This window comes from Gopherus evgoodei, chromosome 3 (assembly GCF_007399415.2).
Source record: "Gopherus evgoodei ecotype Sinaloan lineage chromosome 3, rGopEvg1_v1.p, whole genome shotgun sequence".
Taxonomy (NCBI): Eukaryota; Metazoa; Chordata; order Testudines; family Testudinidae; genus Gopherus; species Gopherus evgoodei.
In genome coordinates this window covers 143,980,681-144,004,437 of record NC_044324.1, presented here as the reverse complement: position 1 = coordinate 144,004,437, position 23,757 = coordinate 143,980,681, and the positions used below count along the sequence as shown (strand labels likewise).

At 39.7% G+C, this 23,757-nt stretch overlaps 1 protein-coding gene across 1 annotated transcript in view; it reads left to right on the top strand.

The window, feature by feature from the left end:
- Window positions 1–23,340, top strand: part of PCNX2 (pecanex 2) — a 248,327-nt gene extending 224,987 nt beyond the window's left edge. Inside the window, 8 exon segments of the mRNA XM_030556904.1 lie at window positions 8,003–8,147; window positions 9,914–10,144; window positions 10,578–10,852; window positions 12,128–12,312; window positions 20,513–20,611; window positions 20,614–20,646; window positions 20,649–20,917; window positions 20,920–23,340. Coding sequence (XP_030412764.1) covers window positions 8,003–8,147; window positions 9,914–10,144; window positions 10,578–10,852; window positions 12,128–12,312; window positions 20,513–20,611; window positions 20,614–20,646; window positions 20,649–20,917; window positions 20,920–21,066 — 1,384 coding nt within the window. The 3' untranslated portion in view covers window positions 21,067–23,340.
- The last annotated feature ends 417 nt before the right edge of the window (window positions 23,341–23,757 follow it).

Below are 23,757 nucleotides of genomic sequence, written 5' to 3'. Positions count from 1 at the left end.
TAAGTTTAATATAGAGAGAATATTGCAGGTAAGGTTAATTACCTGCAAAGACTTTTGTACAAATTTTAATTGTGACCCCTGGAGGTAGGTTATAGATTCCCGTGCACACAGAAGCATTACCAGCTAATTGGATGTCTCTTTTCCTGAGCCTACTTCATACTTAACAATACCTTTCTTGGGAGGTGGGAGAAACATATACATGAGATATGGAGTGGCCATGTTGTTTGTACAACTATATCAGTACTATGATGATTTTGTTTTCCTCTTATAGATATTTTGGCACCTCCAATTAAGTTTGTGTCTTTCATTTTAGTAATACTGTACTGATGGGCTGACTAGTGTTGTGGACAATAGTACCTTGCAAGGGTATGTGTTAACAAAAAAAAAAAAGGACTTAAAGTGAGACTTAAGATAGTGCTGGTAATATCTTCTTTGCTACCACCTCACAAAGCACTTCCCTAGAAGCCTGTCGCTTAGCCTATCTTTTTAGTTCACAAATCTTATAATAAACAGAATCTCTCAGAATAGATTTTTTAAACAATGAAGCCTACTATCAGAATCCAGGCTATGGAGTGACTCATCTGGAACATATGTCATAGGGCCATGGTGAAATAAGTATATATCTGTCTTTGAGGGTCCTTTTTAATCAGAAGCACATAGAGATGAACTGAAGAAAAAGGTCAGAATAAAGTTTATATGGCTGTTATAGGGACCCTGAGAAAAACAATGCTAATTGGTACCAAGGTGAGAATATTTCCCTGTTGACATCAAGGCTGTTACCAACAAAGAAAACTACAGATCCATTATCTTCTGCAGCAAGCATAGTTCTTGTCATATTTATCATGTTTACCATCTGAAACAGTGTCACAAGTTGTTAAGAACACAAAGAAGCCAGAATTCAGTGGAACTCATATCGTAATATACCCAAATTATACTGGCATTTTATTAGTGTTGAGACTTTTTGTCTACTCAGAGAAACGATGTTGAGGACTTGGATTGTATTGCAGTGCTGTATTAAAATAAACTGAAGGAAGAGTAGGTAAGACAGATATGCATTTGATACTGGAGGACACAGATAAATTCTTTGCCAGTGGAAAAGGCAAAAATTCAGCCCCTTTCCATGGAAGGACGTCAAAGCATTTTGTGGATCTTATTGGATTAGTGTTTTTTTATTTTTTAAATTAGTTTGGGTTTGGTGCACAGATTCTGTTCAAATGGGTAGTAGTTGGTAAACGTAGACCAAGATGTGTGTTAGTGGCCTATCAGATAAGTAAAAGGACTTAGCCCCAATTTATAAGCAGTCAATAGGGGCGGCTCCAAGCACCAGCATGCCAAGAGCGTGCTTGGGGCGGCAGGCAGGCTGCCTTCGGCAGCATGCCTGCGGAAGGTTGGCTGGTCCCACGGCTTCAGCAGACCTCCTGCAGGAACGTCTGTGGGAGGTCCGCCAAAGCCACGGGACCAGCGGACCCTCCACAAGCAAGCCGCTGAAGGCAGCCTGTCTGCTGTGCTTGGGGCGACAAAATGCCTAGAGCCGCCCCTGGCGTTCAGGACCACGAAAACATTCTCTGTCATGTCCAAATGCTAAAAGATTATGTATGGGCTTTCTTTGACTTAGATACAATCATAGATAGGGTCTTCAGAAGTAACCTTGGACTCCTACTTGTACTTTCCATTGTGCTATATGATAATACACTAAAATCTTCCCCTTCTGTGATTCCTGTCTACATACTTCCTAGAGGTTCTCTATGAATTCCCATTAGGAAAACCTGAGATGTAACAGGTAGTCAGGATTGTAGAGTGCTAGCTATTTCTATTCAGTAGATCTCATGGGAGAAGGTGCAGCATTCTGACAGAGGTGAATGAATCAGCAGAGAATCTGTGACGCTAATGTATATCACCAAAGTCATGTTCAAAAAGCTGTGTTGAGCTGCACACACTTACAGCAAAATGGAAGTTTACAAAGTGTATGTAAACTATCAATTTACACTCATTTACACATGTTTTTGTCTAATCTATTAATCAGTAAATGTTATTCTGTAAACCAAGGTTTTAAATCTTCTTATATAATGTATGCAAATAATTTTTCAGTGTGTCTGTTCATGTAAATGTCATTACAACCCCAGCATTGATACTAGATTACACAATGAATTTACTCATTAAGGAAGCAGAATATTGCTATGCAAATCACATATGCTCTTCAATTGCAATTAGGCAACATCTTGCACATTTCAGCAGGGTGACTTGAAGAATGACATCATATTACCACTAGTTTATTCAGGTATAAATGTCATTTTTCATTTAGTGTAGGAGGTTTTGTGTATGAGAGTTAAAAAAATAAAGAAATATGTTCATTAATCCTTCAAAGAGAAGAAAAAGCTACATTTTAGAATCTTTAATATAAATTTGACTCTGGAAAAATTCCAGATATGTCAATATGTTCCAGTAAAGAGTCCCCACATGTCATAGTTTTGGAGCATAGGAGGAGGTGTGAGGACCAGATATCTGTTGAAGGTTAAGAAAAACAACAGTATTTTGTAATGCAGAAAATAAGAAATGAGATAGCCCTGAAACTAACTGAGTTCCAGGAACTTTGAGGGATGGATTCTCAGGTCTGCAGAATTCACTTTGTGCTGCATTATTCCAGCCAGCTGAAGATTCCCCCTGGAGAATTCCTCTGTGCAGGGGAATCTATGGCTCCAGTAAAGCTGGTGGAGGCAGCTAGCTCTGCTCCATGATCAGTCACCACCACTGCCTCCTTCTCCATCAGGGCTGCACTGCCTATCATGAGGGGGAAACAGATAGGGGAGGCACAATGAAGCAAGACTCCACTATGCCTTTACAGATATTACATGTAGATTAAAGCAGCCCCTCTGTGGATTTGTCTGCCAAGGATGAACAGAGCAGAATCAGGAAGCCATGATCAGCTCACTGTCAGCACACCCATCTTTGCTATGCTCGAGCTTCGGACTGGTGCAGGGGAAGAGTTCAGCCCTAAATTTCTTTTACTGCATGTAGTCATTGTGATTTCTCTCAGTTTAATCTACTTTCTCTTGAGGCTTTAAATGAGATTATCCTAAAGGACAGTGGCAGGTCTTGTGCAGAAGACAAGTGAAGGAAGGATAGGATAATGTTAGACTAAACAGAACAGAATAAGGGGCACATATTTTGCTATCAGTTACATTTGTGTATATTCCCATTGGCATAAATAGGAGTTGCATTTGTATAAATGATGGACGAATCTGGCCCATGATGTTTTTATAACACTGTCTGTGATACTACCAAATAAATATTAAGTCCCTGTTGATAAAATATATTGTCTAATGATAATACATGTAGATTTCTTTTTTTCAAATGTGCCTAGTGTGAAACTTTGAGGTTCCAGAAAGTAAAGGGACAGAATTGTTGAATATTCACCATTATAACTTTTACTGTTGTTGAAACTGTGAAGTAAATTAATCCTCAAAGGCTTTGTCTAAAATCTATAGGGTGTGTGTATTCTATCATAGATGTTTGTGGATAGTTCTCATGTATGCAAATAGGAGTTACATATACTCATTGAAGCAAAGTAAGCCCTTAGCTAATAATATTTTAGGATCCAAAATATCCAATGCAGCTGATTCAAATAAGCATGTCTAGCACAGCAGAAAAGATATTCCCAGTGTCAGCTAAGACATACAAATCATTGTAAACTTTAAGGGAAGCTCTCTCTCTAACGCAGGGGGATAAAAATCCTCATATAAATCTAGGGCTAAAGCATCGCCTGCTGCAACAAGATTACAGGAAAAGTAAACTTACTAGGGAAAGTTCATGTGGCTTCCTCTCTGGTGTTTCTTAGCTATTGTCTCATCTGTGGGGTGGTATTGTGGCTTTGCAAAGAGCACATTGGGAATAATCTGTGAACGGCATGGATTCTGAGTTCTTGAGGAAGCAGAGTGTCTAAGGTTTCAGTGTGATATATTTATTGGGGCTTTCTCTCTTTCTCAAATATTTTTACCAACTGGTCTCTCATCACCAATATGTAGAATTCTCAAGGAAGCAAGGAGTCTCAGGTTCCAGTAAACAATTACTCCAGCAACACAATGGGTGAAACCAGAGTCAATATCTTACTCAGAGAAATCCTAAACTCTCTGTCTCCCTGTCTCTCTCTAGCCTCATTCATGTTAGAAGTCTGAAGAATCCATAAGTAGACACTAGGCCCCATTGAGGATCAATGGAAAATTCTGTTATCAACCCATGCAGAGGGCTTGCCCCTCCTTGTTGCTTCTCACCTGCCCTCACCATCACGGCCAGCTGAGGAGCCAGTATGGACCGCTGATTGCCTCCCTGCCTGTGTTTGCATTCCCCTAACCGTTAAGGGGTTAGAATGTTCAGAGTGGGAGTTAGAACTAGCTTAGGTTTTAATATACTACCCAACGCTATGGTATCTAATGAGGAGCAATGACTCCCTCTAAAATGGCTGTCAGAAATGGGTTTACCAGAGGAACAAAGTTTTTTGTCCTCCTTTGGCTCGCTACATCCCCACCCAGTAAACCCAGGGTCTCATCTATAATAGGCTTTTAGGCTGAGGAATGTCCCAACATTTCTTCCACCTCAATAGTGGTACCACTAATCTAGACAAGGCACCAGAATCTTTTTTTACCACCATGCCATACAGACTTCTTCTGAGCAGAATATGACTACATTGGTTAAAATGCTGGTGGCTGTCCAGAGCCCTGTCTACACTTCCTTTCCTACAATTGCTACCATTAGTGCAGAAGATCCAGTGTTAGCAACATTAAGGCATTTTTCAGGAAAAAAAGTAGTGTGGGCACACACAACCATTGTTTATGTAGAATGGCTGCCCTGGACTCAGAGAGAAGAAGGACAATTCTACTTTGGCTTGGTTGCCCTGCCTCTGATAATTATGGGGCCATCATGGCAGATTATCCTGTCTCTTAATCCCCTCCTCACTGGCATACTTTAAGGGACACTTCAGTCCTAAGTATCTTATAATTCTCTAGAATAGTCTTTAATTTAATTGACATCAGTTTTTAATGCTTTTACCTAATAGGTTTAGAAACCGTGCCACATGTAGCACTTACATCTCCATTTAGTAAATGTACTTTCTTTGGCATGGAAGTTTATTGTAGCCAAGTGGGTTTGGTGTGAGCTAATAACTACAACAGAGATACTAAAATGCGTATGTTAAAACTGGGCCAAGAAACAAAACCCAGCCCTGAGAGAGGCCAGAAATCAAAGAACTTGGCTATTGCTTCATGATAATCTCATGTGACTCTTCAATACAGAGCATGTTAACACGAGAAATAACAATGGCTGCATGTTGTGTTGACTAATAAATATATGGTACATGGAAGTGATGAACTGAGACTGTGTCCAACTAAAGGAAGGATGTACTCACATCTAATTATGATCAGCATAAGAAAAAACTTGTTTAATTTGTTTTTATTTTTTGGTTTTTTTATAGAATAAATTCATCCCGTTGTCTCAGGAGACATGTATAATCTGTCAGGGATGATAAATAGACACAAACATCCATCAGGGTAGTCTAAGTGTATTTAATCCTATCTCAGCATGGGAGACTGGACTAGATGACCTCCTGAGGTCCCTTCCAGCCTTGTTTTGATGATATATAATATTTAATGTAATTGCCCTTTAGATTCCCATCACTACTGTTTTGTTCCTGATATGAATCTCCTTTGCAGTAGCAATACTGACTGGTTCTTAGGAAATTTTGGTGGGTGAATTTAGTATACATCACAATGTGTGGTTGACAGTGCTTTCTAAATCCAGGCACAGTGAGAACAGGTGCTGCGTAAGCTTTCCACTCACCACTCTGCTGATTCAGTTGAATTCTTACGTGCTATATCCATAGCCATTCTAATCCTGGACCTTTCTTTAGCAGGTGTTGCCACTCACACCAGATTGTGTAACATGCACAAATGTCCATAAGGGTCTTTGTTGAGAATGCAAACTCTTCATTAGCTGTGATTCTAAGAATTGGATTTGAATCTCTAGAAATGAAAAACCAGTTCACTGTGCTGCCTACTCTCCTCCCATCCCAGACAACTGCGTGCTGCAGATTTAGTGTTCTTGACTTAGAAAAACTGCACTATAGAATCTCATTATTAGTAGCTTTTTCTAAATTTTTATCCCAATAAAAAGGATTTAAATACAATAGCAATTTCTCCATGTGAGGATTCAGTTGTATGCTGGATGTTTCGTCAAATGGGTGACTTGGTTGAGGCAGCAGGACTTCTTCTATCCAGTTTTAAGTGAATATGACTCATTCTGAAACATGTGTTTCACTAGACTAGATATACATATTAATCTGTTTTCTAAACTGGTTCCTTATACTGATTTCCCAGGTACAAACCAGGATGTTAGCATTTTCCAATCTCTGGGTGAGATTGATTGAAAGTCAAAAGGAGTTAGGTGTCTAATTCACTTGGGCCCTTTTGAAAAAATCCCACCCTGTGTTATTAAATACTAATAACCATAAGTAAATTAAGAACTCAGAGGGGCTTGCCTATATTTATAACATTCCCTGCAGTGACATCAGTCTCTGCCTTTCAGTCTATGTGCAGTATGGCTTCAGTTCATACTGATAGTTGGTTTTTATTACACAGCATCTTTAAAGAGAAAATTGGTATGCAGCTGGTAATAGCCTATATCTTTCTATTATAATTTTTTAAACATGCTACCCACTAAGACCAAAATTAGAAATGTATTGCAGCTGAAGATAGACCAGGCAGTTTCCTAATCTCCCTGTTCTCTCCCTTGGAAAGAGAATTACTTCCTCCCTCCCCTCCTCCTTCTCCTAAAATAATTACAAAAACTCAATTAAGTGAAGAGCTCACACATTCTCTGGAGAAAGCCTGGATGGTAATGGAAATCTCTAAGATCTTATTGCTTTTCTCCTTAGAGTCTTTAAAATGTAAAAAACTTCACTCTTGTAAAAGTGAATAAAATCATGTCAGGTAGATTAAACAATGTCCTGTGGGTTTGTAACAGATGTCCCAAGGTCTAATTCTATTTTCTTGAACACCATGGCCTGCTTCTTCTGAATAGTTTTAGGACTGCGATTTAAGTCATTTTCATTAAAAATACAAACTTTTTGTAAACATCTGTTATAGTCCTGGGAAGCTTTTGGTCTCAGATAAGCATTAGAGCTGAACTTAGTAGTTTTGCCTCCCAGGTGTCTGTGCAAACATTTTCTTTGGTTTTGATCTCCTGAATTTGCACCTTGTATATCTTGCTTTGAGTATGTCAAGCTCAAGCAAACTCAAAACCTCCAAACCAAGCTCAGTCAGAAGCACCAAGTTCCAACTGGCTTCTTATCAAAACCTCACCGAACAGTGTTGTTTTTATTATTTCAATGCAAAACACCCCAATGTTTGCTCAAAACTGTTCCTAAGTTTCCTTGAAATGTTCATGAATCTTAATACACTTTACAGCATGCCTGGTTTAACTTTCAGGTTTGTAATGAAACCCTAAACCAGGCAGGTTTCAGGCTTCATTGAAAGGGTTTTGTGCAGCTGTGTTGGCATCTGCGTATCTATATCTAAACTTCTGTGCCTTGCCAGTGCAAACTACTAAAGTTAATGGCACTAGATGCATTTTAAAGGTCAACAAATAAGGAGCCCAATCTTGCAATGTTTATTCATGCAAGTAGACCCACTGGTATCAATGGGACTCTTCTCTTAGGTGTAGGTCAGATGATCAGCCAAGATATATTTAAAACTCTTACTAGTAAGCAGCCACACTTGTTTAGTAGTTACAATCCAATTTACTCTCATTTTGTAGTCACTCATTTACTGTGTAAGCTGCAGGAGAAAGTAGTTAAAGTTGAACCACAGTTTCTAAACAGAACTACATGTAGCATTTCTCACTTTTTCAGGGACGCTATCAACTCCTGTAACTTGTGAAAATGGAAAACTATTTGCAATGATTGGTTCAACATGGAACTGTTGTTCTGGGAATAACTAATGTTGTTATTTTACAGTTTAGATTCCTTTCTTTATGGACTCCATGCTCTGTTCAAAGGAGACTTTCGAATTACAGCAAAAGATGAATGGGTGTTTGCAGACATGGATCTGTTGCATAAGGTGGTCGCTCCAGCAGTCAGAATGTCCCTGAAGCTACATCAGGCAGGTTTTTCACCATTACTATTATACATGTTTTCCTAAGGAAATGCAGGAATGCTCTGAAATTGGTCCAAAATAAAATGAGAGAGGAAGGTTGTAGTTGTGGCTTTCTTCTGAATAACTTGCTTGACAAAAATAGAAAAGCTTAGCACGTGATTATATTTGTTTCATGTATATTTCACCATCTGATCTTTTTTTCTTTGTCTCCCCACCCCCACACACACACACAATTTTAAATCATTTATATTCCAGACTCCTTGATCTTCATGGAGATAAAACCCATTGACTTCAATCAAAGTTTTACCTGCACAAGAACTACAAGATTCATTCCTATATATTTTTTAAAATTAGACTGATTTGATTGCTATTTTATTAACCGTTTATGTGCTAACAAAGAAATGACTTGATATTGTTGCCTTTTAAAAATATAGTTGAGGGGGAAATTGTTTGGAAGGTTTAAGACGCTTCTTATCAGTCAAATGGCACAGTTGTTTCATTGACTGTGCTATGAGGTTTCTGAACATGTAGACAATGGGGCCACATTTTGATCTCAGTTACACAGATGTAAACCTGGAGTGTCTCCATTGAGGTCATTGCAGTTACTCCAGATTTACATCTGTATAACTCAGAGCAGATTATGGTTCATGTAAACTAACCATACAGTAGTTTTTGTTCTATATAATGTGTTATTTAATTGATAGCATTGTCTCTACATGTTGTGAATGTAGCGGATGGTGGAGTTGCTATGTAATAATCTAAGAATACTGGTCAATAACAATTTTCTGAAGACTGGATGCAACTGGGTCAGTGAATTACTGCCTAGATATATTGGGTTATTAGACTTTCCGGTATGGATGTATTGATTTAGCTTGCTAGGGAGCTGTTGGAAAAACAAACAGGAATGCACCCCCAGTGGCTACAGATAAGCAACCCTGCAACAAACACTTGTGCAGGGACAATCCAAAGAGTGGCCTAGTTGCAGGCTCCATCTCATAGTTACACATATGTTTTTCCAAGGCTGTGAGCCTAGAGATCAAAGGGACACTAAAAGTTTAAAAGGACATTCTGGAGAGAGATGGGGGGGGGTTGTGGTGCTGATAAATTATAAGGGACTATTAATTTAATGATGTCGTAGACAGGAACAAATCTTTTTTGCTTTTAAAACAGCTATAAACATTGCTATATAAAGCATATGAACTCCCACACTTCATTGACATTGTCTCCTTACATTAACAGTAGTAATATTACTGTGTATCAGATAAAGAACCAGCACAATAATGTGATATCTCTAGGTGTTATTCAGCTTTGTAGGTTTATATATATATAAAATCAATGATGGAGTTCCACCTAAAGTACAACATTTCACAGGTTGTTCTATTTCAGTCACATCCTACATGAAAGAACTTGCAGGTCTATCTATCTCAATTCCATTCTTTTTTCTTAAAGTGGTTAAACTACCATTCTTTGTGTCTATCCAGTAAAGAGGCTGGATACTCTGTGGGTTAGTTGTAATCATACAAACATTTTCTTCATGTAGCCTTCTATAGTACTAGAGTGTTAATGGTTCTGTTCCTTTTCCCTCATCCAATCCCCACCCTTACCCTGTGTTATCTCTAAGGTAGCCTTTATAGACACAAACCTGTTCCAACTGAAGTCAACAGTGCTTTGTCATTGACTTCAATGAAAGCGGGAACTAGTTTATCTTCAATAGCTGTTCTCTTTTTGTGGAACTGTCTGACCATAGTAATATTCATTTCATTTAATACCAGGACCAGTTCACCTGTCCAGATGAGTATGAGGACCCTGCAGTTCTGTATGAGGCAATCCAATCTTTTGAAGAAAAGATTGTAATTTGTCATGAGGGTGACCCTGCCTGGCGCAGAGCTGTACTCTCTAACAGAGAAGAGCTGCTCACCTTGAGACATATAGTGGATGAAGGGACAGATGAATATAAAGTTATTATGCTCCACAAAAGCTACCTGAGCTTCAAAGTTATCAAGGTACCAAAGACATCTTTCTAGTATTTCAGATTTGTATTATTTCATCTGTGTCCAGGGCACTACACAAACAGGCAATCTTCACTTGGTGAATTCTTGGGACCTGGATACCATTGTTGAGTAAGCAGGTTTAGCTAAGAGAGGGAGGTTGATCAGGCTGTTGGAGCAGGGGACTGGGAGCCAGGACTCCTGGGTTCTATTCCTGACATACTGTGTGGCCCGGATCAATTCAGTTAAATTTCCTGTCCTTCTGTTTACTCATCTGAAATAAAAATTCAAGCTTATTTGAGTAATATTTGTAAAATTTCTTGAGACTTGTTGATAAAAGATACTATGTAAATACAAAGTATGGTTCTATTTGGATTATACACCATCGTAGTATTTTTTTTAATTGAAAACATTTTCAAATGGTCCATATTTTTCTATTTAACTGCAGGTAAACAAGGAATGTGTCAGAGGGCTTTGGGCTGGGCAGCAACAGGAGCTAATTTTTTTGCGCAATCGTAATCCAGAGCGAGGTAGTATCCAGAACAATAAACAAGTCTTGAGGAACTTGATTAACTCTTCATGTGATCAGCCACTGGGATATCCAATGTATGTTTCCCCATTAACCACATCTTACATAGGGACACACAGCCAGCTGATGAACATCTGGGGTGGACCTATCAGTTTGGACAACATTAAAACATGGTTCAGATCCAAGTGGTTAAGGTAGGTGGTTAGACAATAGTCAGCCTGTATTATGATATGCAGGGGAGGAAGTCTGCGATCATGTTATTTTCTATTAAGAAGTATATAGAATAGCTTCCCAACTACTGTGGAAAGAAAACTCTGAACTCCATTAATGACATTCAAGTATAGTCCTCTGTCAGCCAGACAGCATCATCATCATACTACTTAGCCTTATTGGCAATGATCTTATTCAGAAAAGAATGATTTCTCAAAATAAAAATGATTCCAAGGCATTTTATCTTTTATTTTTTGTAAATAGCAATATGTTTTCCACATTGCAGTGACTCTGAACGTGTTGAAACATGAATATAGGTGTTACGCTCTAAACTTTGGCAGTTTGGGTCAGACAGGCATTCCCAAGTTCTGATATTTATCCAAAATACACCTAACCTTTTTTTATTTTTTGTGTAATTTTCATAAAGGAACAAATAACAAAAAATACGAACAGATATAGCTTGCATATGTTACCAAATACTGCAAATTTTTGCAGGATATCCAATCAAATTATACCACTATGAAACTTTGTCACTTGTCAAAGTTGCAAGACCAGACAATGCAAAATCAGACAGTATTACACAGTCTAACCTTTTACTGAATCTCCACCATCAGGCCCCAACTTCCAGGATATATAATCCCAATAGCTCTCTCTCTCTCCCCCATTAATTCTGTATCTCGCATCTTTCTTTTTTCACTCTGTAAGCACTTTTCATGCAGGAATAGTGCATTTGACCTGCCATCCACTCCATTCCTTTCATGGCTGTAGAGAAGGGACAGGACCCTGGTTTGCTTGACCCATCACTGCAGCTCTGTTTGCTCTAACCTGCACTCTGGGGTTTCCTTTGTATATTAATCTCCCAGAGTGCACTTTATTCCCAGAGCATATGAGATTTGGGAGAGAAGAGACTGCCACTTGGCTGCCTCATATAAAGATTCACCTTTTGGGACCAATTTGACATTGGATTGGTTTCAGGGCTCCAAGGCCAACTACTAAGACAGATTTGGTTTGGGCGATGAATGGTGTTTTATGTTGCTTTTTATTTTGACTAAACCAAATTATCCACCTCTAATATTAAACTATAATGTAATATAATTACTGTCTTCAAAACTGTCAGAGCTCTGGTGTTTGCCTGTTGAATACATCTAGAGGGCTGGTCGGAGCACAGCTATTCACTTGTACTGTGAGTTTATCTAATGTTGGCCGCACAAATTCTAATAAGCAACGTAACTTGAGAGTACGTCTCATCTCACAAACAGAATGCGGAAGGACTGTCATGCCAGTCACAACAGTGGAAACAACATTGAAGAGGTGGATAGTGGAGGTGGGTCTTCATCCAGAAACAATTCCGCAAGTAATTCAAGCCAGAGTAGTAGCTCACAACACACAAGAAGTGGAACACCCCAGATGCAGCCTCCTTCACAAGATTCCCATCAGTATGCAGGTAGGTATACCAAAACATGGGCTGTATTAACAGTCTGTTTAGGCTTGTTGTTCCTCAGGGAAAATGTGACTGGGGTGTTTGGTGTTTTATTTTATAGCTTTATGACATGATGCAGTCAAGTACTTAGAGGAACAACTATCTAAATTTCTAGATTCTGTGGAGTCAAACTGTATAAACTGTGATTCAAATTACTATATCTGCTGGTGTTTCTGGCCTCAGAAAAGCTTCACAGCTCTCAACTCACCAAATTTTACATTTATTAGGTCACTCCTATATTTACGTGCTCTGGTAAAGCTGAGGACAGCACACACAGTCCACTCTTCACTTTCTCATGGTTGATATCACATTATCAAAGAGAGGAAGACAGCAGGGGACAGGGAGGAATGTGGTTGCTGGAGCTGATTTGCGTTTGAATGTTCACAAAAATTAACCAAAGTGAAAAAGAGTTTCTTTGCTCTGAAACTAATTCCAGAGTGATGGGCTAACTTATTGATGAGCTGGATAGGATGTGTGAGCATGGCAAAGATGGTGAAGCTGCCCAGAATCTTGCCAAATTATTACACTTCATACCAAATACAGTGTTTTGAAAAGTTAAAAAAATCGTAAGTAACAACATGGGCCAGGTTCACCTCTGTGTCTAAGATCCACTCAGTGTAGATGATTAGAGGAGAGGTGTGTTAAGGAGCTGGTTAGGGTTACAGCTCCCTGATCCTGGGAACCAGTCCACATCTTAAGGGACCATATGATATTAGCCACACCCCCTTCCTACCTCCAACTTATCTCATATACTAGTAGTGCAAATGAGCACAGGAGTCAGTTCCCCTGTTTATACAGAGGGTTCCCCTTCACTCAGAGTATTCTCTTCTGGTTAGCTATGATCAGATTCTGGCACCTTTGTGACATCTGAGCAGTGCAAAGGGGCCAGAATGCGAACAAAAGAAATATCCACTGGAAATCCTAATTTAAGAAATAGAGATCTCAACTTCCCTAATTTCCAAGCAAATTATTAAGCAGGCATGTTTAGGAGGTGACCTTCTGACTTATTCTTCCAGGGGAGGGTCATTGGGAGGGCATAGGACAAGCAGAATGGCTATCAAAGTTACCTGAATCCCCACTGACAAACTACTGAATGCTAGATCTCTGGCCCAGGAGATGCCTTTTGTAATGGTGGAAATTCAAACACAGATGGGAAGTAGTTAAAAAGTGAATTCAGTGAGCCCTATCCCTTGACTGTTTATTGAGAACTCTAACCCTTAAATTGTGCCAAACTCTTAACTAAATTGCTAAATGGGAGACATTGGGGAAAGCAAACAAAATGTCCTGATTATATGAGCAAGAGGGTTTCCTGATCACTAATGCACGTGGGGCTGTTTCTCTAGTGTAGCTTCCATTACATAAATACAGTACTCATCAGAAAAGAACCAACATTTAGACCTGGCCAATCATTCTGATATGAAGTAATTCATGTCCTCATCCCTTATGAACAAAAGCATGCATTGAACTTATATTGTGAGCCAAAAACTATTTTAGATTTGTGATGATCTATAAGGCAGGGCTAGCTGCCTGCTCACTGGAAATACTGATGTAAAATAAGTCATACTCATCACATCTCTGAGGGCTCAGAACTTGCTGAAAGGTTGAGTTAATTGACTGTACACCACAGTTATGCTATAGGTTATAAATTGAGGCAGAGAACTAGGAACAGGATACTTGTTCATTTCTTGTTATATCTGTTGGCTCTTACATTAAAAATAATGAACAAGGCATAGAGAATCTTGCCCTGAATATAAATTATATTGTAAGTTTACAACTGCTGCTTTTGATTCCTGTGTTGAAGCAAAATCCCCATGTGCAATTTTACAATTTGACAGTGCCGTAATCAGAAAGGTAAGCTTAATTGTAAAATAATGACCCCGAGGGGCTCAAATGATAATGAAAGATAACTGGGAACTGTTTAAGAACATTTTTGCTAGATGCCCAAAAAGCCACAATAGTGATAAAATGCTACATTGTTAAAAACCAACCTGTCTGAGAGGAGAAATGAAAACAGCTATAAAAATCATTTAAAAAATTATATATAACACATGCAACAAAGGGGAAGATGAAAGTAATATAAATCAGAAGCTACAGTTAAGGACAAGGAGGAGTTTTTTAAAATTATATTAGGAATGACAGGAATCCTATCAATGGTATTAGTCCATTACCAAATGGAAATGGTAGAATCATCAATAATAATGCAGAAAAGGCAGAAGGGTTAAATCCATTTCTGCACTGTATTTGAGAAAAAGCCAGATAATGTATTTATATCATATGATGATGATGAAGATGCTGTTGATGATGAAATAGTTTCCATTCCAAAAGTAACCAAGGAGAATGTTAAGCAGCAGCTCTGGTTTGACATTTTTTAATTCAACAGGTTCAGTTAACTTACTTTTAAAAGAGCTGGTTGAGAAGCTCTCTGGATCCTAATGTTGATTTTCAATAAGTCTTAGAACACTTAGAAGTTCCAGGGGACTCAAAAAAAGCTAATATTGTGCCAATAATTTAAAAGGGTAAACAAGACGGCCCAGGTAATTATAAGTTTGGCAGCAGGGCATCAATCTTGGCATAATAATTGAACAGCTGATTTGAGACTTGATGAATAAAGAATTGAAGGCGGGTAATATAATGAATGCCAGTCAACATGGGTATAAGGAAAATCGATCTTGTCAAACTAACTTGATATTTTTTTGGATGAGATTACAAGTCTGGTTGATAAAGGTAATAGTGTTGATGTATGTGATAGACACAGGCCAGCTGGTAACAGCAGAGTAGTAGAAGGGAGATCTACTGGCCACTGGATAAGCAGTTTTCTGTTCCCTGAGTGACCAGAGCAGGGGCTGCTCCAGACTAATGAGAACACCTGATTCCAATTAACCTGCTAAGGGTCAGGTGAGGCTGTTAAGCACCTGACTCTAATTAAGGCCCCTCTGATGCTATAAAAGGGCTCACTCCAGTCAGGCCAAGGGGAACCAGAGGGGGGTGGGTGGGTGTGTTGAGAGTGAGTAGACATACTGCTGGAGGACTGAGAAGTACAAGCGTTATCAGACATCAGGAGGAAGGTCCGGTGGTGAGGACAAAGAAGGTGTTGGGAGGAGACCATGGGGAAGTAGCCCAGGGAGTTGTAACTGTTGTGCAACTGTACCAGGAGGCACTCTAGATGGCTGCAGTCCACAGGGCCCTGGGCTGAAACCCAGAGCAGAGGGTGGGCCTGGGTTCCCCCCAAACCTCCCAACTCCTAATCAAACACAGGAGGAATTGACCTGAACTGTGGCTTCTATCAGAGGGGAAGATCTCTGGGCTGTTTCCCGACCCACAGGGTGAATCTGTGAGGCGAGCAAATCCGTCTATAAGCACAGGACCCACCAAGGTAGAGGAGGAACTTTGTCACATGTGGTATACTTAAACTTTTGTCAGGCATTTGACTTGGTACTGTGACGGACTGACAATTATCTACAATATCCTGAATGAATTTTATTGGATTAAATTATTGATTTAGGTTTAATACCTTTGGAGTCCATTGTATTAAAAAAGCAATTGTGTATGTGTTATTGTGGCATTGTACGTACCTTCTCTGGTATGTGGCCGTAGATTCTGCTAATGTAATTCCTCTGGTTATCAGCCCTTTGAAGATACCTCCCGGCCCTCGGAGACTACACGTATACTACTCAAACTAGATTCTCCGGGACCAAAGAACAAAGAAAGAGACTTTTAGATAAATAGCCAGATTCTTAAACTGTTTTGTGGCCATTCTTCCTGATCGAGCAAACGACTCCTGGTTTATGGGATCCCCTATCCTTAGGATTGATTTGGAAGGGCTAGGCCCCATAAGACTGGGTGCTTGTCTGAGCTGACTCATCACAACGCCACCCCATGGGTGGGGATTGAAGGACTGCTCCTGCCGAGTCCACCATTAGAGTTTGTGATGGTATCTCGTAAACTTATTAGCGTGCATATAGGTTTTAGTATTGTTTTAATACATAATTTTTTAAGCTTTTTGCCTTAAGAATAAAATAGCCTTGCATAGAGCAAAGTCATATGTACAAATAAGCTGTTGAAATCACTTGTTATTAATCACTGAAGAGAAAGCAGCACGGTGTGCTGGGCAGCCTCTCTGCCTGCGAATAACATAAGTGAAGGCAGGGAACTGTGCAGCTTGGAAATACCCCTGTCGGAAGGAACTGAGACCTGGGTCGTCTTCATCCAAGAAAGGCAATGGCTGGGGAAGCCTGAGATAGTGGGTGCCCTTGTTGGATTTCATAAGGCCAAAATGTAAAGTCAACATCAAGGAACGAAGTGAGGGATGCATCCTGGGAACGTGGTGACGCTAATGGATTATTTGAGATCATGTAGAGGTTATCAGTGAACGTGTTGCTCCCAATGTAATGCTTGTGGCCAAATAGACAGATGTGATCCTTGGATGTATATATATGAGACTAGAGTAGAGAGTTATATTACCTCTGTATTTGGCACTGACATGATTGCTACTGGAATACTGTGTCCTGTTCTGAGGTCTACAATTCAAGGAGGATGTTGATAAATTGGAGGGTTCAGAGAAGAACCAAGTGAATAATTAAAGGATTGGAAAACATGCCTTAACAGACTTGATTAGTTTACAAATAACTGCATGGGGAACAGAAATTTGAAAAAAAGAGGCTCTTGCAAACAAGAGCCAATGGCTGGAAGCTGGAGCTAGACAAATTCAGATTAGAAATAAGGGACACATTTTTAAAGTGACTATATTTAACCATTGGAATAACTTACTAAGGGTTATGGGGGATTCTCCATCACTGGAAGTTTTTCAATCATGTTTGAACTAGAGCACATCTTTTAGGAAAACATCCAAATGGGAATTAATTCAGGGACGTTCTAAGGCCGGTGTTATACAGCAGGTCAGACCAGATGATCACAATGGTCCCTTCTGGCCTTACAATTTATGAAACAACTGTATTTCATGTTCTTAATTTAATATTTCACTTTACTGGCTGGTGCCATTCAGTCTTCACATATTAACAACCCTACATAAAATGAGGAAAATCAGAAGCATGAAAATACGGTGGGTGCACCAAAAAAAGTGTCTTTACTTTACAGTACAGTATAGTAAATAGAACAGCCTTTGTTTCCAAAGTGTTTTCAGGGGCTGTACTATTTATGTGTAGATAGGGGTGGTCCACTACACAGCACTGTAACTGCTGAATTTGGGCTGAATATAGAATATTTTTGGACAGCGGTCAGCTTGGCAGTTTAAATCATGAACAGATGTTTGTACATATTTGGCGGAACTCACAAATCACAGCCTCTCTGTTCTTAATTCATATCTGTCCTTTATATTTTAAGAAGATAACATTAAAATAAGCAAGTGACTAGAAATAGGGCTTAACCAAAACCCCTGAGTTCAAACACTTTGGATCTTTGGGAAAGTCAGAACTGCATCTAGATCCAAACTTGGCAGCTCAGGCCTGTCTTTAATTACCATTAACACTCTCCCCAATCATCCCATCTGAAGTGCAGAGCATCCATTGGCACGTTTTTGAATCAGTGCATGAGGCTTAGCTGCATTGGTCCCATTGGCTTTAGTGGGAGTCTTGAGGCTTTTATTACAGGGGCCACTGCCCAGTATGCAGTTATTGAAAGTGTACTTTTTATCGTTCTGAGTATAAAAGTAAAAATAATGTGGTGTTGTAAATGGTATGGAAAATTGCTCACTACTTGCCAGGCCAACTAGACTTTCTTCCAGCTAAGCTGATTCCATCATGTTACTGCCAGTTTATATATGGAAAAGAGATGAGAGCAGCCAGCGGATAGGACACTGACTGAGTCACAAGATCTGGTTTCTATTCCCGGCTCTGCGCCAAGCTATGTAACTTCTCTGTGCCGCAGCATCTGTAAAATGAGGATAATGATACTATTCTTTGAAAAGCACTTTGAGAGGTATAAAAGAGCTGAGTAATAGTAATATCCTTGATGTTGGGTTATTATATTAATTTCATTGAAATTATTCCTGAATTCAGCAAGCAATCAGATTTATAGAGAATTGTCCGTTTAGGATTTATGTTGCTTTACAGCTGAGAAATGTCAGTTTTTGAAGGAATTGGCTGCTTATAATGGAACTTCAGCACCTTTGCTTCCCCCTCTTCCTATTTCATGCACTGGGGGAAAAGATCAACAACCTAGGAATTCCTGAAAGGCAAAATTCATGCCTGCATCATTAGGTCTTACAGATTTGCTGTTTTTTAAAAAATATTAATACTTTTTAACCCCCCAATTACAGCTATGACATTAAAGTACCAGCGTATGTTAACATTTTGGGTTTCCTGGCTATGGAAGGTGAAGCTTGCAGTCAAATGAACAGGCGCTCTGTGTGAGTTTGACATAGAATCAATACAGAGAAGCATCAAGCATATTAGGTTCCTGCTGTGCGTGCCAACCTGCTGTCTGTGATCTGCGGACTTGATTGTGTCCACAAGCAGGTATCTGGTGTGTTCAGTGGTTTGTGGGTGGGGTTTATTATTATTTTATTCTGTGAACATGCAAACGTACAAGAATTAAATACATAAATCAACTGTGCATTTAAGTGGTCCTCTTTGCTCAATCACAATCCTTCTGTCCAATCAGGGAGGAGCAGAGGTGGCCCCAGCGGGAATTCTGTGTAGTCTTTTGGCCACGTGGCTGATGGCTGTGAGTGTGAGGCATTGGGTTGTAAACATTAGGACAAATTTGGGATTATGTACAAATGTAGGAATAGCCAGACCAGCTCAGACCCGAGGTCCATTTAGACAAGTATCCTTTGTCTGACAGTAGCCGGAAGCAGGAACTTCAAAGGATGGTGCAAACACCCCGCAGTAGGTAGATGTGGAATAATCTGCCCCTACATAGGTGTCTTCCTCTTAAATTCTTGACCTCAAACAACTTTCTTTGTTGTAAATAATTTGCCCTGTGACACTGAGGTGGAAGTGTCTTTGCCCTCAGGGACTAGGAATGTAAGGGTAATTCTGTGTAACCTTACTTTGTTTTAATTTGCAATTAAACTATATAAAGCTTTAGTAGTGGAATTTTCTAAGGTACTCGGGCTGAGATTTGTAAAGGTATTGGGATGTTGCTGTGCTCAGCGTTGCAATGCCCAACTGATATAGGGGCCTAAATCTCATTTTCAAAAAGGGATTTAGGCACTTAAGAGTTCCACAGTAGAACAGCTTCAACAAGAGAAATTGAGGGAGCCCCACATCAGAATACCATTACCTCAGTGGTTAGGGCATGCATCTAAGCAGTGGTAAATCCCTGCTCAATCCCCTCATATTGTAAAAAACGAGTCTGGTGGCACCTTAAAGACTAACAGATTTATTTGGGTATAAGCCTTTAGTGGGTAAAAACCTGCTTCTTCAGATGCATCATATCCTAAGGGACTCCAACAGCCTAGGTAAGTACTCTAACAGCAGGGCTAAAAGTTGAGGAGAGCTGCCGCCTTCACTTCTGGTAGAAAGGGTGGAGGCACCTAACACCTAAGAAACGGTTTGTAGCGGAGAGTCCCAAGCAGAGGAAGATGCCTCCCTGCAGCCCATAGGCACCAACTCCTGAAGAGGGATGGGCTTAAGATACACCCCTTACTTAGGCATCTCCCATTGGCTAGCTTAGGCAAGGAGCCACCTAGCATGCTGGCTTCTGTGAATACCATGCCTGAAACACCTATTCATTGTATATTGAGCCTGAGCATCGAACACTGGCTTTGTGAATTACAGTGATTTTCTAGACACCGAAGTTAGGCATGGTGACACTCAGCATCAATACACCTACATTTTCTTTGGGAATCTTGCTCTCTCTTTCTCCATTTTATTCATCTGTGAATGGATTTAATAATTACATTATTATGTTACCTCACAAAGGCTCAAATTCTGCCCCAGTCAAAGGCAACAGAAGATCTGAAACATTTTGCACTGCCAGTAGGATGAATCCAAATGACTCATATGTTTTACAATCTCTAATTTTTTATTATTCGCTGACTGTTTGTTTGTAAAGTGTTAGATCCTCAGTATAAAAGTGTATGTGTGATAAGAACGCTACGTAAAATATACCCCTAGTAAATGGACTAGAACCAGTAATGTGTGTGCTTTGATGGTATGTAACTGAAATATAATTAAAATAAAACTATTTCTCTCTTTTAAAGGCAGAAGAAAATTCAGGAGTCAGTCTGTTCAGACACATGCTGCCTTAAACCAGAGGCCACCGGTTTCAAGTCATTCTGAACCACTTGTAGAAAGTTACCAGCCATTATCCAAGCTTCAACATCTGCCCATGAATTGTCCGAAGGCTTTTCCAGAAGCAGTTGTCCTTCCACAATTCAGTCACATCTGTGTTTTCTCAAACCCACTGCCATTCCTGCTGGTGGCCAGTAACTGTCCAGGATAGAGCTGGAGCAATGCTCAGGTCCAGTCTGGCCTCTCACCAGCTCTACTCTCAGCCCTTCTGTTTGGCAAGAGAAGTTTTCACGTGCTTTGGTGATATCGGGCTCTCGGCTGCTGATGGAGGGAAACACAACTGTACCCAGTCATCCAGCAGTGTCAAACTAATACCATGGGTCCATCTGCTAGAGCTGCAAGCCAAGCAACACGGGTAAGGCAGAGTCACGTTAGCAGGAGCTATAATTCTGTTCTGTTATACTCATGTTCTTATGCTGCCCTCACCACTGTAGTATTCAAGTGTCTTCCAGGAGTGCATTAAGCATCGTGACTAACATCTGTCACGTGCTTTTATTCTCTCTTCCTCTTCTTCTCTCCCGAGGGAAAATTTGTGTGTGACACTTAGTATTTTGTTAGGTGGTTACTTTATGATTTAACTTTGATTCCAATCAGACTCCTTCCTGAAGTCCATCATCCTCACTACAGACCCTCCAGAGTGGAAAATAAAATCATAGTCCTTAGACATGATGCAGTTGGCAAATCGAATGAACGTTTGACGGCATAACTAACATTAAATAATTTGGCATTACCAAGTGGAAAGCAGTAAGTGATTTGTTGTCATTCGCGACAAAATCATTGGATATAGGATAGCCAAGTCTGGTTTCTCATGTACCTAGCATACAATATATAAACCCACATGATACCAAGGTTGTCTATGCCTCAAGTAGTTTCGTCCTAACCAGCATCACGTAATGATCAGTCCTGCTCCAAATGAAGGCAGTGAGTTCTGCCATTATCTCCATTAGGAGCTGGGACTGAGCCTATTCACCTAGGCCCTACTGCTCGCCTTACTTATGCCAGTATTATTTTTTGTCTTTCTACAACACCAGTAGACATGCAAGGCACTGCACAAACAGATAACGACACAACCCCTGCCAAAGAGTTCACAGTCTAAGGTCTGGATCTTGTCAACCATTCTCAACTCCCTTTGCAAATTACGAGAGCTAAGCTGAGCACTTTGCGTGGCCAGGCACAAGTGAGCTCTTGCAGTCAGTGTGGCTACTTGCCAGCATGTGGTGTGAAATAAGGCTTTTATTTAAACCTGCTGCTTTAGCATAGGAAGTCTTCTAGTGAAGTTGGAGCAGAATTAAATTAATACATTTAAGGGTAATTTGGAGCATCCTTTTCAGACTTACATGATCAGGCACAGTACAGTGTAGGTATTACTGCACAATCTCTATCTGGTAGTCTGCTCATGTGGGCAGTTCTATGCTGTTATCACATGAAGAGGGACAAGCACTGGGGTCTTCTCTTGTTCCTTTTTAGCTCCTGAAGTTCACGGTATAAGTAAATGTGAATCATATAAAATTACACAAAACAGTATGAAGTCCAGAATCTAACATCTTTGTTTCAAAATGTCCTTTTGAAAAGATCCAAGTGCCATCTAGACATTTCCTAAACTATTCTAAATTTTGTTTTAAGCAATTCTCCGAGTCTTCTATGAAGTGGACTGATGCTACAAAATCTAGACAGCGAAAGACCTAGGTCCTGCCCGTGCCATTTTTGAGAGTCATATCTGGAGTGTAGAAGAGCCAGCCAGGAGGATTATGGCCCTGGAGGATACAGCTTCTCAACAGAGCCCTCTCAGAAGAGCAGTGAAGAATATCCTAGGTCAAGGGCCATATGTACGCCTTCAAAGTACAGAAAAACACATCTAGGTCAGTCAGCTGCAGTTATTTCAAGTGTAACAACAAATCTCAAAACGCTTTATTTTTCTAACTTTGGAGAAAGAATCCCATTGTGCAGATGTTCTTCAGCAAAAAGGCTTGGATGGAAGGACCTTTACAGAATTTAAAGATGTCCTAAATGCAGTGCCACTTCATCTCAGGTTCTTCACATTTCTAAAAACAATGAATAAACTCTTTCCTGATATCCTTCCCCCACAACAGTGCTGACACGCTGGTGTGTGGAAATCTGGACATGCTCAAAAAGAAGCATGCATGGAAGTGCAAGTGAAAGCAATGGAAGATCTTAATACAACTCATCTGTGTGCTTTTCGCCATCTGTTTCCTGCCATAATGAAAGAGGACTGCATGTTAAATAATTGGCATTTTATACATAATGCATCACAAAGAACAATTCTGAATAGAAGCAATGAACATGTAATAGGGTAGTACAATACACACTAACATTAGAGCTGAATCTGAGAATTGTTAAAAGCAAACCTCATTCTTCCTTAAAGTGTTACGCAGATGGAATTATATATAGCAACATATTAATATAGGTGAAGATATACTGCATGCAGCCATGTTGAAATACTGTATGAGAGAGAGACTACACATTGCAACAAGGCAAGTTTTGAGAACAAAGTATAGCCAGTGCATGGAAAGCCTTCACAAAGCATATGGTGCTCCTTATTTGCAAGCAAAGCAGTTTTAGATACAAGACTGCTCTTACATGTAATCTCGCACTCCTGTTCAGTTTACAGGAATGCATGCCTATATCTGAAGCCAAGAGGCTAAAACAAATCCTTAATGTACTATAGTATATACACACACACGCTCATAAATTTTTTTGTAATTAAACAATTTACAACTATCGGTGTCTCAGTGTTCTTCCTTACTGTAATTACAGCAGCTCCTTTCTAATCCTTATCACACTAATCCACACCCATGGTGGTTTTCTACACAAAACCAGGTTGTCTCGTCCCACTAAATGAGCAAGATTGAATAGGTGATGCTGTAGCAAGGTCTCATGACTTTTACACAATATACGGTTGCCCTTCACATTTACAGGCCCTGTCCATCAACACAGCATATTTATTTAATACTGTAAAAAACCTGAATGACACTGGTCAAAATAAATGAGCCAAGTACACTCTGTGATGCAGCAATTTTCATTCTTTTCAGTCACATTTATTTGCTTACTTGCTGATTTGCAAACTTTGGAAATCCACATTTTGTCTTCCACTCATTAATAGCCTGGTGCTAAAGCTCTGAACATTATGGGCAAA